General features: G+C 40.4%; 2 protein-coding genes and 1 gene segment (V, D, J or C); 1 reads left to right on the top strand and 2 right to left on the bottom strand.

Annotated features, from left to right (window-relative positions):
* The window catches only part of LOC119869150 (immunoglobulin lambda-1 light chain-like), a 1,083,218-nt gene that overhangs the window by 460,043 nt on the left and 610,127 nt on the right, over positions 1 to 13,048 (bottom strand). The window lies entirely within an intron of this gene.
* Positions 1 to 13,048, bottom strand: part of LOC119866215 — a 743,285-nt gene that overhangs the window by 419,059 nt on the left and 311,178 nt on the right.
* Positions 9,936 to 13,048, top strand: part of LOC100688648 (zinc finger protein 280A) — a 7,730-nt gene continuing 4,617 nt past the window's right edge. Inside the window, 9 exon segments of the mRNA XM_038576085.1 lie at positions 9,936 to 10,135; positions 10,137 to 10,247; positions 10,249 to 10,364; positions 10,367 to 10,501; positions 10,504 to 10,664; positions 10,666 to 10,724; positions 10,726 to 11,289; positions 11,291 to 11,363; positions 11,365 to 11,536. Of these exon segments, the coding sequence (XP_038432013.1) occupies positions 9,936 to 10,135; positions 10,137 to 10,247; positions 10,249 to 10,364; positions 10,367 to 10,501; positions 10,504 to 10,664; positions 10,666 to 10,724; positions 10,726 to 11,289; positions 11,291 to 11,363; positions 11,365 to 11,536 (1,591 nt within the window).

Here is a 13,048-nt window from a genome sequence, read left to right as displayed (position 1 = left end):
GTATTTGGTCTGTTTGGTCTGCAGCTGAGAGGCATGGGCATCATCTGAAAGCTTGTTAGAAATTCATATTCTCAGGCTGCACCCAGAACTACTGTACAAGAATCTACACTTTCACAAGACCTGTAGGTGATTCCTTAGATTCACTGTCATGTAAGAAGCACAGCCCAGGGGATTCAAAAGTGCTTCTAAAACTGAGAGGTTTGGATACAGATCTCTGGGCTTTGCTTACATATCCCAACATTCCTGAATATTGCAGGACATCCAGAAGACCCTGAAAAGGAGATGACAGTCCTTCCTGGAGACTCTGAAGGGGAGAGGAGGAGCCCCAGATCAAGCTCCAACTTCAGATTATCTATCGGGTCCACCCAAAAACATGTTTGTCCTGAAATAGATGCTCAGTGTGTTGGATCAATAAAGAAAAAAGAGATTCCTGACCCTCAACACACTCTTGGGCTTCCCTTGAAGGAGTGGGTGTATAAATATTTTAATTATGCTGGAGAGATCAAGGCTGCCCAATGTATTCTCACTTAAGAATCAAAAAAGGCAAAAAAAAAAAAAAAAAAAAAAGAATCAAAAGAGGCAAACCTTGAACATGCAGATTCTCAGACTCCTCCCCTGGCCATCTGAGTCTCCCTGGTGTGGGAGGCAGCCCTGAGATCTGTTTGACAGTGACCCAGGTAATTCTGAGGTCTGGGACATCTCTTAGAGACATGGATCTAAACCTGTAAGTATCAATTTTTTTTTCTTTTCCTCTAAACTATTTTCACAAATCTATATTCATCACCAAACATTTTTAAGTAGACATCTAAAATTTTTTCATCATAAGGATGAGATTTCTAGCCTAAAATAAAAATGGACATTTTAAGTAAGTAAAACTGTTAATATCACTCTTTTCAATACATCCAAAAGAATGTAAATAACAGGGGCACCTGGATGGCTCAGTGATTGAGTATCTGCCTTTGGCTCAGGTTGTGATCCTGGGGTCCTGGGATTGAGTCCCAGTTAGGCTCCCTGCTCAGTGGGGGCCTGCTTCTCCCTTTGCCTATGCCTCTGCCTCTCTCTCTATCTCTCATAAATAAATAAATTCTAAAAAGAATGTAAATAATATAGGGTTTCAATATGCACCATCATCCATTCTAAAAATATGAGAATGAGCTCTCAGTAATGGATAAAACATTTACACTGCTTTTTTTTTATTTTTTATTTTTCCCTCATTTGATCTTCCCTTCTAGTCTACTTCCCCCACAGGATTTTATAGAACATGATCTATTTTATGCTTGGAAGTCTTTTATTGTTTGCCCTCTCATATTCTATAGGCTCTCCTATTTCTCATATTTATAAATTGATACTGAAATTTAAGATATAATTTCCCAAAGGCCTAAGACCCAAAAAAATGTTTTAAGATCCAAATTTTTTGATTGATTTATCATCATAATGATTAATAATATAATATTGACAAAACCAGGTAAATATAAGTTTTTCCAGGTAACTTTCCGACATAATAAAATCTTACCGGAAAAAATAGCTCTTATTTCTACTGTTAAAATAAAAGAAAATGGGCAGCCTGGGTGACTCAGTGGTTAAGTGTCTGCCTTCAGCCCAGGGCGGGATCCCGGAGGCCGGGGATCAGGTCCCACATCGGGCTCCCTGCATGGAGCCTGCTTCTCCCTCTGCCTGTGTCTCTGCCTCTCTCTCACTCTGTGTCTCATGAAAAAATAAATAAAATCTTTAAGAAAAAAAAGAGAAAAATCTCAAGATAATTTAGTTATAACCACTTAAATTTCATTACAGTTTTGCAGCAGAGGGAAAGGTTTCAAGCAAGCCAAATCAAAGATTCACTCTTGTTAGGAACATTTTGTAGGAAAATAGAATAGTTAGTCATCACGATCGTTAACACCAAATCTAAAAGGAAAAAGTTAGATGTCAATAACTTCGCTGGCAGTCATCTCAGGGAAAGGATGACTAATTTTCAAAACTAAATTTTGGTCCTATTAAAGTTTATCAGATAACTGCCCAAGCATTTGGTCAGGAATGCTCACTTCTTCCCAGGAGGTTGTCAAGGACATTATGCAGAGAAGAAGTGGGGCAATTTCTTTCGCTGGGGACCAGGAGTTCTCAATCTAGGCACTACTGACATTTTGAGCTAGATAATTCTTTGTGGTGGGGGTAGTGGTGGCAAGCCTCTCATTCTGTGTATTGTAGGATGTTTTAACAATATCCTTGATTTCTATCCACTAGATACCAATAGTGACAATCAAAATACCATGACAGTCAAAAAATATTTCCAGGGGTGCCTGGGTGGCTCAGCCAGGCAGTCATCTGACTGTGGATTTCAGCTCAGGTCATGATTTCAGGATCATGAGATCGAGTCCCATGTTGGGCTCTGTGAGTAGTGGAGAGTCTGCTTAAGATTCTCTCTCCTTGAAAAAATAAGTGGGAAATATCAGAAAGGGAGACAGAACATGAAAAACTCCTAACTCTGAGAAACGAACTAGGGGTGGTGGAAGGGGAGGTGGGTAGGGGGTGGGGGTGACTGGGTGATGGGCACTGAGGGGGGCACTTGAGGGGATGAGCACTGGGTGTTATTCTATATGTTGGCAAATTGAACACCAATAAAAAATAAATTTATATATATAAAAAAAAGATTATCTCTCCTTTCCCCCTGCCCTTCCCCCCAAGTGCATGCTCTCTTTCTTAAATAAATAAAATCTTAAAAACAAGGGGCACCTGGAGAGCTGTGGTTGTGTCTGCCTTCAGCTCAAGTCATGATCCTAAAATCCTAGGATCAAGTTTCGCGTCAGGCTCCCTGCTAGGAGCCTGCTTCTCCCTCTGCCTGTGTCTCTGCCTTTCTCTGTATCTTATGAATAAATAAATAAAAGCTTAAAAACAAAACAAAACATCTCCAGATACTATCAAATGCCCCTTAAGAAGCAAAATTCCCCTTGCTGAAAATCACAACTCTAGAATGAGATAGGCTTCGACAGGGATTCTACCTTTAGTTTTTCTGGATGGAAATGTTGAAAAATATATAATAAATAAGTCCATGAGAACAGAAGGGTTTTTTTTGTTTGTTTGTTTTTTTCAGAAGGGGTTTTCTTATAGCAGCTTCACTTACTCCTTTGAATATCTTCTGGGTTTTATGCCCTAAATCAAAAGGATTATTATGTAGTCATTAGTGGTGGCATTCCTGTTGTTACCTCTATTTCAAATTATCACACTGATTCGCACCCATGGAGGTAGGTTTTTACACCCTGGCCCATGCACGCGAAAATGATTCTGAAAAAGTGAAGGGAAAGCCTTTCTCCTGTTAGAAGGAAGTGGGAAACAGAACTCCCAAAGCCACTGGTGCTTTCTCAGGTGGAGGGCACATGGCGGTTGAGAATTTGTAAAGGGACTTTCTTAAATTTTAATCTAATTAGCCAGCAGCGGGATTGGGCAAGTGTGTTTCTAAAAGTTCCCCGGGCAATTCTAAAGTGTAACAGGATGAAAATCACAGGCTTAAACCTCCAGAAATAGATTAAATTAAATTCCAGAAATATATTAAAATAAATTCCAGAAAATATATTAAATATTAAATTATTTAATATTAAATAAATATATTAAATTCCAGAAATATATTAAAATATCACTTTTAGGGGTTGAGATGGGAGATGGGATTTGGACTGATTCTGAGCTTGAGCTACTGCTAAAATCACTGGAAGGATCTCTATGGAAGAGTTCAGGATTCTATTATTCCATCATTCCACCTTATATGGTACCACCGACTGTATTACAAACCAGTGAATTATAAAGTTAACATGTCATGGAGCACCAGGCTGGTTCAGTTGCGGGGGAACATGACTCTTGATTTCAGGCTTGTAGCTTTGAGCCCCACGTTGGGTGTAGAGATTAGTAAAAAATAAAATCTTTAAAAAAAATTAAATTAAATTAAATTAAATTAAATTAAATTAAATTAAATTAACGTATCTTTAAATTTGCAGTTCCTAACTGATAATTCACAGGCCAAATAACCACACAGATGTGCTTTCTTTGGCTTCATCAAATTTTACAACTTTAAAAATGACTTTCCCACGTTTTAGAAATAAGGACACAACATAAAACTTTAAAATTTCAATGCTATGCTTGGAAAACAGATTGGCAACCACTAGCATTGCCACCAGGCAGAAATCATATAAAACTGAATACCTTCTAATTCTTTAGAATGGCTGAATCTGTTTCTCAATCCATCCACGTACATTTATTCAACAAATATTCTTGAATGTCTGCTGTAGTCCAGGTCTTTTTTTTTTAATTTTTATTTATTTATGATAATCACACACACACACACAGAGAGAGAGAGAGGCAGAGACATAGGCAGAGGGAGAAGCAGGCTCCATGCACCGGGAGCCCGATGTGGGATTTGATCCCGGGTCTCCAGGATCACCCCCTGGGCCAAAGGCAGGCGCTAAACCACTGCACCACCCAGGGATCCCTGTAGTCCAGGTCTTTGATATATGTCAGTGAAGAAAACAGACAAAAAGTCACTCTCTATATGGGAATGAAATTCCAGCAAGAAAAATAAAATAAAATAAAATAAATAATAAAAAAATTACAGCAAGGGAGGCAGGCAATAAGCATTACAAATTAGTAATCACATAGTCTATTAGAAGAGGGTGAAAGCCATGGAAAAATGCATAGGACATATAGCAAGGCAAGGGATCAGGGGATTCTAGGTGGGGGGAAGTGGGCATTTTAAATACAGTGGTCAGGGTGGGCTCCATTGATAAACAGCTCTGCCACAAACCGTTGGATATGGGACAGGAGCCAAGAGGATGTCTGTATGAAAAATATTCCAGGGACGCCTGGGTGGCTCAGTGGTTGAGCATCTGCCTTCTGCTCAGGGCATGATCCCGGGGGCCTGGGATGGAGTCTTGCATCAGGCTCCTGCAGGGAGCTTGCTTCTCCCTCTGCCTATGTCTCTGCCTCTCTCTCTCTGTCTCTCATGAATAAATAAAATCTTTAAAAATAATTCCAGAAGTAAGGAATAAGTGCAGAGGTCCTAGTACAAGAAGGGCTGGAACAGAGTGGCATAGCACAAAGTACTAGGAACCCACGGGGGTCCAGGAGGACTTTCTCACCATTAGGACTTTCTACTGCGGAAACCTGTTACTTCATTTAGCCCTGCTTTCCTACAGGAAGGGCCCAAAGGCAGTTATTCCATAGGCAAGATTAAGGATCCTTTGTTACATATCACCTGGAGTTTCATTTGTCATATTTACACAGAACGACATTTTATTTATTTACTTATTTATTTATCCAGCTTTATTGACATATAATTCTTTTTTTTCCCCCCAAAGGTTTTATTTATTTATTCAGAGAGACAGAGAGAGAGAGAGAGAGAGACAGAGACATAGACATAGGAAGAGGGCTACCCTAGGAGAGTAGAACTCAATCCCAGGACCCTGGGATCACGACCTGAGCCAAAGGCAGATGCTCAAACACTGAGCCACCCAGGTGCCCCTATTGACATATAATTCTGTGTACGTTTAAGGTGTCCAATATGTTGGCTTGGTTAGAGAGGTATTTTTTTTTTTAAGAGAGGTATTTTTAGAGTCATATCAGGTTATGGCACTTTATTTTATTTTTTTAAGTTTATTATTTTTTTAACTTATTTGAGAGAGAGAGAGAGAGAGAGAGAGGCAGAGACACAGGCAGAGGGAGAAGCAGGCTCCATGCGGGGAGCCAGACGTGGCACTCGACCCTGGAACTCCAGGATCATACTCTGAGCCGAAGGCAGACACCCAACCACTGAGCCACCCAGGTGTCCCATGGGTTATGGCACTTTAGAACATTTTAATTAGCAAACTGGATTTCTGTTCTCATACTGTGACTTGGATGCAATGGAAATAGTGGAAATACAGATATTTTTTGCCTGTTAGGGGTACTTGAAGCCCTCCCTTCTCCCAAGAATCCATAAATAAAGAGAGCTGTAAGGTCAGAGAGAGAGATACCCTGAGATTCAGTTTATTTTTTTTTCTTTTTTAAATTTTTTTATGATAGTCACAGAGAGAGAGAGAGAGAGGCAGAGACACAGGCAGAGGGAGAAGAAGGCTCCATGCACCGGGAGCCCGACGTGGGACTCGATCCCGGGTCTCCAGGATCGCACCCTGGGCCAAAGGCAGGCGCCAAACCACTGCGCCACCCAGGGATCCCCTGAGATTCAGTTTAGAAGGTGCTGAGGGATGGGAGAGTGAAGGAGGGGAAAGGGAGAGGGTTAAAGCTGACTCAGCTAACTAATACATGACTTTGACCCTTGAAAATGGATTCAGAAAAGAGTAGGCTGATGTGTAGAAAGAGCTCTTGGTATTAGAGTGAGATTCCCCTGGGAATCCCCTGGGAGCGGACTTTTCCAGTTCACACCACCTTGACAAGTGGGAAGTGAGACCAGCCCCATTGCTGTCTGTGAGGACAGGGAGAGGACAGGTTTTTGTCCTCTGCAGCTGGGGTGAGAAAGTCCTAGCACCTGAAAGAAGATCTGTGCCCTTTTAGGTCCCTTACTTTAGCTTGAGCTCTGTTGGAACATCTGTGTGGACCTCCTTCTCTTACCCCTGCTGATCTCTGACAGCTCAAGATGCAGCAGAATTGGAGATACTGTGTGTTATACTATGTTGGCAAATCAAACTCCAATAAAAAAAAAAAAATACAAAAAAAAAAAAAAGAATTGGAGATAGGGTGGTGGGGCTCTGGAGGACAGAAAGAGGAAGGGGCACTCCCAGCATTGGTCCCAACCTGGCAGGCCACCCCAGAGCCAGGGCCTGAAGCCCCACCCACATTCTTTTCTTGGTGGGGGTGATTTGCATGGCAGGTTTCGGGCCTTCACTCTGGTCAACAGCCCAAAATCCAGTCAGGATAAACTCTTGGGAAAACTCAACCAGAGTTCCATTTGGGTATAATAGATCAGGTTATAATGGTCTTATAAAAGGGATGGGATCCCATGATGAGACCTCACTCAGAAAGGCATTTGGAGAGTAAGGTATGCACTCCATCGGAGCAGGACATGCCACAGCTGAACATGAGAGACATTTCTGTGGAAAGCAGAAACAAGGATGCTCCAGCCTTGCCCTTCCTTACAGCCAGAATGGGAAATATTGAGACCCACTGAATCATCTGGAACACTCCAGAAACTGGTAAGCTAATAAATTTGGTATCTTCCATTTTTGCTTCTCTTAAACCGTGGGTGAACAAACTTTTTCTGTAAAATAGTAAATATTTTAGGCTTTAGGAGACATGCAGCCTCTGTTTCAGGGCTCGACTCTGCCATAGTAGGGTCAAAGCAGCCACTGACTGCAGCCTTAAACCAGTGATCATTGATGTATCCCAATAAAACTTTATTTGTGTACGCTGAAATTTGAAAGTCATAATTTTCACATGTCTCAAAATATTCTTTTGGCTCTTCCCAGCCCATTTAAAAAAAAAATATATAATATATACATAATAAGTGTAAAAAAAATTTTTATGTGAAAACAAAACTTAAAAATGTAACAAGCATTTTAACTCACTAGCTGTGCAAAAATAGGAGCGGGCCAATCCCTGTCTTAAACCATTTGAGAAAATGCAGCTAGCATCCCATTAGTGAATCACAAAATAAATTTAATGGGCTGCAATCAGCTTATGGGAAAAAACCAAGAATTTTTTCATTGAATCTAAGATACCATCGACTGTAAGACATATTATTTTTGCTATCACAATACAACACAAAGAATATATGCTGCCAAACAATGAAATGTTACTGATGTGATGCAGTCTTATTTCAGAAATGGAAACATGTAAACACTAACCTTTTCTTTGCTTTTAATACTGTTACTTAGCATAGATAAAATTTGTTAACAGGATAGAAGATTGCCTATTCATTGTAGGGAGGGTGTTCTTTCAGGAAACTTTTGTTTCAATTACACATACTCACCCCTACACACTGACTGGAATGTCTCCCTTGTATGATAATGTTAAATCATTTGGATTTCATTAAATGCTTGGAGATCCTGGAATTCCTGGGTTTGGGTCTGCCATTCACATAAATGATCACACTGATGATCAATAGCCACTATTTGTGTAGCAAAGATTTAACATTGACAATATGCTAGACATTGCTCTAGGAACCTAGGATACAGCAGTAAAGGAAACACAAGTCCTTTTCCTCCCTCATTTTACAATCTCGTGGGTGGAGATAGAAAAAAGCAAGATATGTTTATACAGAGTTAACCCTCAAGCATAACAGGGGTTAGGAGCACTGACCCCCTGTGAGGTAGAAAATCTGTATAATCTTTTGACTCCCCCAAAACCTAACTACTATTAGCCTACTGTTGACTGGATGCCTTTCTGATAATATAAACTGTCAACTCACACATATTTTGTATGTTTCATGTATTGTATATAGTACTCTTATAATACCGTAAGCTAGAAAAAAGAAAACATTATTAAGAAAATCATAAGGAGGGGCACCTGGCTAACTTGAGTCCATTGAGCATGCGACTCTTGATCTCGGGGTTGTGAGTTCAAGCCACATTTTGGGTGTGTAGATTACTTAAAAATAATTAAAAAAAAAAAAAGAAAGAAAGAAAATTGTGAAAGAAAATACATTTATAGCACTGTACCATATTTACTGAAAAAAATTCTCATCGAAGTAGACCTCAGCAGTTCAAACCCATGTTGTTCAGGGTCAACCATATCGGTTATTAGGCAGGTGATAAATACTAAGTTGAAAAATAGCATTGGGGGTGAGTAGGGCATGTAAGTTGGGGGAGGTGGTGATTTTTGATAGCATGGTTAGTGAAGCCTTGCTGAGAAGCTGTGGGCCTGAAGCAGGCCAGGAGCCAAGATGGAGATAATCTGAGGAAAAGCATTCAAGGCAGGGGGAGCAACAAAAGTCCTGAGGAAGTGCAAGGTCTGGTGCCTTCCAGACTCACGGTATAGCTGCAGTGGAGGGAAGGAGAGGCAAAAAAAGATAAGGACTGTTGAGTATGCGCCAAAGGCCTGGAGTTTTTTAAACATTTTATGTTCATTGGCCTTTTTTCTGAGTGAGTTGGGAAGCCTTTCGAGTTCCATAAGCAAAGTACTGCCTGCGAGCTCTTTTACATATTTTAACAGGAGCACTGGGCACAACATGGATCAGAGATATGACAAAAGAGGTATGAGGTTGGAAACTTCTGTGGTGATCCAAGGAGAGAACATGGTGTCTTGGATCAGGGAGAGGGCAGCAGAGGTAGAAGAGAGTGGTCAGGTTCTGGATATTTTTAGAAAACAGCAGGCAGGGTTTGCTAATTGATTGGCTGTGAGGTATGGGGGAAAGACTGGCAAAAGATGTCCCCAAAGTTTGTGAACTGAGTGACTAGGAGTGCTTACTCAGAAAAGCAACACTGAAGGAGGAGCAAAGGTTTTTTGTTTTTGTTTGTTTATTTGTTTTTAGGGGACTGAAAAAAGCTCAGTTTTGGTAAGATTGGCTAGAAATCTTAGATATCCTAGAGGGTAAACCTGAGAGTAAGAGGAGGCTAGTGAGATGCCGAGGGTGCTAAAATGCGGGAGGCAGGTGCTCTGAGATGCTGAACCTTTGCCTCTGTAACTCTTGCCCTTAAATCTTGTGCCCTAATCCCTCACTTGCCTTACCCTAGTCATGGCCCTGCAAGAGGGCATGCTGAGCTTGCAATTGCTAGAGACCTGGGAGGCTGGAGAGGTAACTCTAGGACTATCTTGTCACCTACATAGTTGGAGCCTGCTTCCTCAGGTAGAAGATAAGAATGCTCATAGTTATCTCAGCATTTCAGAGGAGGATTAAGTAAGGCAATGATTTTGGTTTTTGAAATAAATACTAAAAACGTGGTTTTACTTATACGGTAATTTACGAAAAGAAAGAAGGGAAGAAGAAGTTGAAGGGACCTCTTCAAGCAAAAAGCAGTTGTAAAATGGTAGGTCTTTTTTTGTCATGTGAGAAAAAATAAGTGCCAGAACCACCAAAGAAGGACAGAGGAGAATCGAAACATGGGAATAAGGATAATGAAGATGCTGAGCTCATCTTAGTAAGAGTGAAACATGTAAATGAAGATGCAAAAATTCTCTTTATCGGAGTGATTTCAAATTCAAAACCAGTCATTTTGGACATTTTGAAGAGTAACCCTGGAATGATCTTCCAGGAGAAAGAAAGGCTACTTGAGTCAAGATCCCGCTTGTTCATTGCAGCGTGCAAACCATGTAATCCATGTGGCACTCACAGTGGCCACCTCAATCTGAATGGAGAGTTAATAGTCCTATGATTTTTGAGCTTTTGTTTCATCCGGATTATAAAACGAGCTCACCACAAATCACGCCTCACAATCCCTCAGATTTGCTCTCTCCATATCTTTGTGTCTACTTGGAGTTCTACTTTTGTAGGAGGCAAGGGTGGAAGTCCTCACAATTCAAAGCAATTATACCGTTTCCAGTATAAACAGTGGAAATCCCAAAAGACCTAAATTCAGTGATGGAATCCCAGGAGGACATTCCTCACTGTGGCCCTTTCAGATTTTTCTTCTACAGTGAGCATGAGCACAACCTCAAAAGGTGTCCCATCTTCATTAAACCATGTTCAGAATGGAGCATTATTTTCTTGGGCTTATGCAACTGACAGGACACATTTCAATCTTATGGATCTAGACACAAAATAGCTTGGAAATCCTGGAAAAACCAGACTTTTCGAGTCTGGCAAGTCAAAACCAGGCTGGATCCCAAGAAAGAAAATCTGATCATGTTACTTCGTGACTTTTACTATGGGCAACATGAAGGAGACAGTCAGCCAAAACAGAAGACTCATACAACCTTTAAATGCCTCAGCTGCTTGAAAGTTCTGAAGAATGTCAAGTTTCTGAGCCATGTGAGGAGCCATTTGGTACTTGAGAAGCAGAGGGGTGACAGCTGGGAAAACCACACCACCTGCCAGCACTGCCATCGACAGTTTCCCACTCCCTTCCAGCTTCAATGTCACATTGAAAGTGTACACACTACCCAGGAGCCCTCCGCTGTCTTTAAAATTTGCGAATTGTCATTCAAAACAGACCAGGTTCTCTTACAGCACATGAAGGACAATCATAAGCCTGGTGAAATGCCCTATGTGTGCCAGGTTTGCAATTACAGATCGTCAGCCTTTGCTGATGTGGAAATGCATTTCAGAACATGCCATGAAAACACTAAGAATTTGCTCTGTCCATCCTGTTTCAATATTTTCAGAGCTGTCATATTCTATGTGAATCATTGTTGGAGGCACTGGAACAAGAGTCTTTTAGGGTTCCAAATGCCAGCTACAGTTTTTGACTTCAAAGGAGAAAACAGAGCATCAAACTAAGAAGCATCAAACTTTTGGAAAAGCCAGAGCAATTGGAAGGGTTTCCTCTTGAAACAGAGGTTGTGATTCAAACTTCAGTTCAACCAGGATCAAGAAGTGCAGCATCCATTATTCTCAGCAACGTCCACCTGTACTTCTCACTAGTAATATCTAAAAAGAGGATTGCCATGAGCTCTAGTTATTCCAGATGTTACCACAGCTAGCATTATAGTGAAAATTATGTTCTACTCACCTCCAGGAACTCTTTCAGATAGAATTGAGGCTAGGCCATCTATACATCATGGCTGTGGATAATAGTCACTGATAGATTTTATGGTGACAATTCTTCAGGTCCGTACTATCAAGAGGTAGCATAGAAGCCTTCTTTATGCTTCTTCCCAAACTCTCTCCCCAAAGTAACCACTATTCTGACCTCTACTACGAGAGATTCAGGTTTTGTTTTTTTGGGGGGTTTTTTTTTTTCAGTTTTTAAGCTTTAAGTAACTGAGATCACACAATAGATTTTGTCTTTGTTTTTCTTTAAAGAAGTGGGATGCAATGAGAAAGAATGTGTTCTTTTTCATTGCTGAGTAGAATCCCACTGAATGAATATGGTAGAGTTTTATATGCCCATTTTGCTCCCAATAGACCTTGAGGCTGATTCTTTTGCTATTTGGAATAAAGCTGACACAAGTCTGTGCATGTCTTTTGGTAAGACATATGTAGTCATTTCCCTAGGATATATGTGTACTTATGAGAAGTTCCGGAGCTACACTGATTTAACGTTTTAGTGCAGATTCTCCTAAACACTTTATCACAGTGATTGAAATACTTTACACTGGCACCAACAACACTGAGAATTCCAATGCTACAGATACAATGCTTGGTACTGTCAGTCCTTTCTATTAGTGCTGTTCTCCTGAAGTTGAGGTGGTACCACATTGTTTTCATCTTCATTTCCCTGATGATTAATGATCTGGAGAATTTTTTAATATGTTTTTTGGTCACTTGAATACCATCTTCTTCTTTTTTTTTATTTTACCATCTTGTTTTATTAAGTGCCTATTCAAGTCTTGCAGCCTTATTTATTTATTTATTTATTTATTTATTTATTTATTATTTTAGAGAGAGGGAGAGAGAGCAGGAGAGAGAAGGAGAGAGAATCTCAAGCAGACAGCAATGAGCATGGAGCCTGACTCAGGGCTCGATCCCAGGACCCTGAGATCATGACCTGAACCAAAACCAAGAGTCAGATGCCCAACCAGCTGTGCCACCCCAGTGTCCCAAATATATATTTAAACTAGACTGTCAATTAGGAAGGTATGAGGGAACTGCTAGGGTTCTGGAAATATCCCATGGCTTTATCTGGATGGTGGTTTCCTAGGTGTATATATATGAATTAGGGTTGGTACTTCACAGTGCATCATATTTAAGAAATTATTATCTACCAAGGACATAAATATATTCCTCCTTTGTTTTCTTCTAGAAGCTTTATTGTTTAGTTTTGTTGCATTTAGGTCCAAGATCCATCTCAAATCTATTTATTTTTTGTTGTTTATTGTGTGACAAGTCCGAGTATCCAGGTTTGTTTTTTCATATGCATATTCAAATCAACCAGCACCATTTACTAAAAAGACCACTCTTTTCCCACTGTATTTCAGAGGAACCTTTGTGTAAGTCTAGCAGGAGACTGTAATGTATTTCTGGACTCCATTCCGTTCC

Source organism: Canis lupus, chromosome 26 (genome assembly GCF_011100685.1).
Source record: "Canis lupus familiaris isolate Mischka breed German Shepherd chromosome 26, alternate assembly UU_Cfam_GSD_1.0, whole genome shotgun sequence".
Classification (NCBI taxonomy): domain Eukaryota; kingdom Metazoa; phylum Chordata; class Mammalia; order Carnivora; family Canidae; genus Canis; species Canis lupus.
The sequence above is the reverse complement of the archived record's forward strand: the minus strand, read 5'-3'. Positions and strand labels throughout refer to the sequence as shown.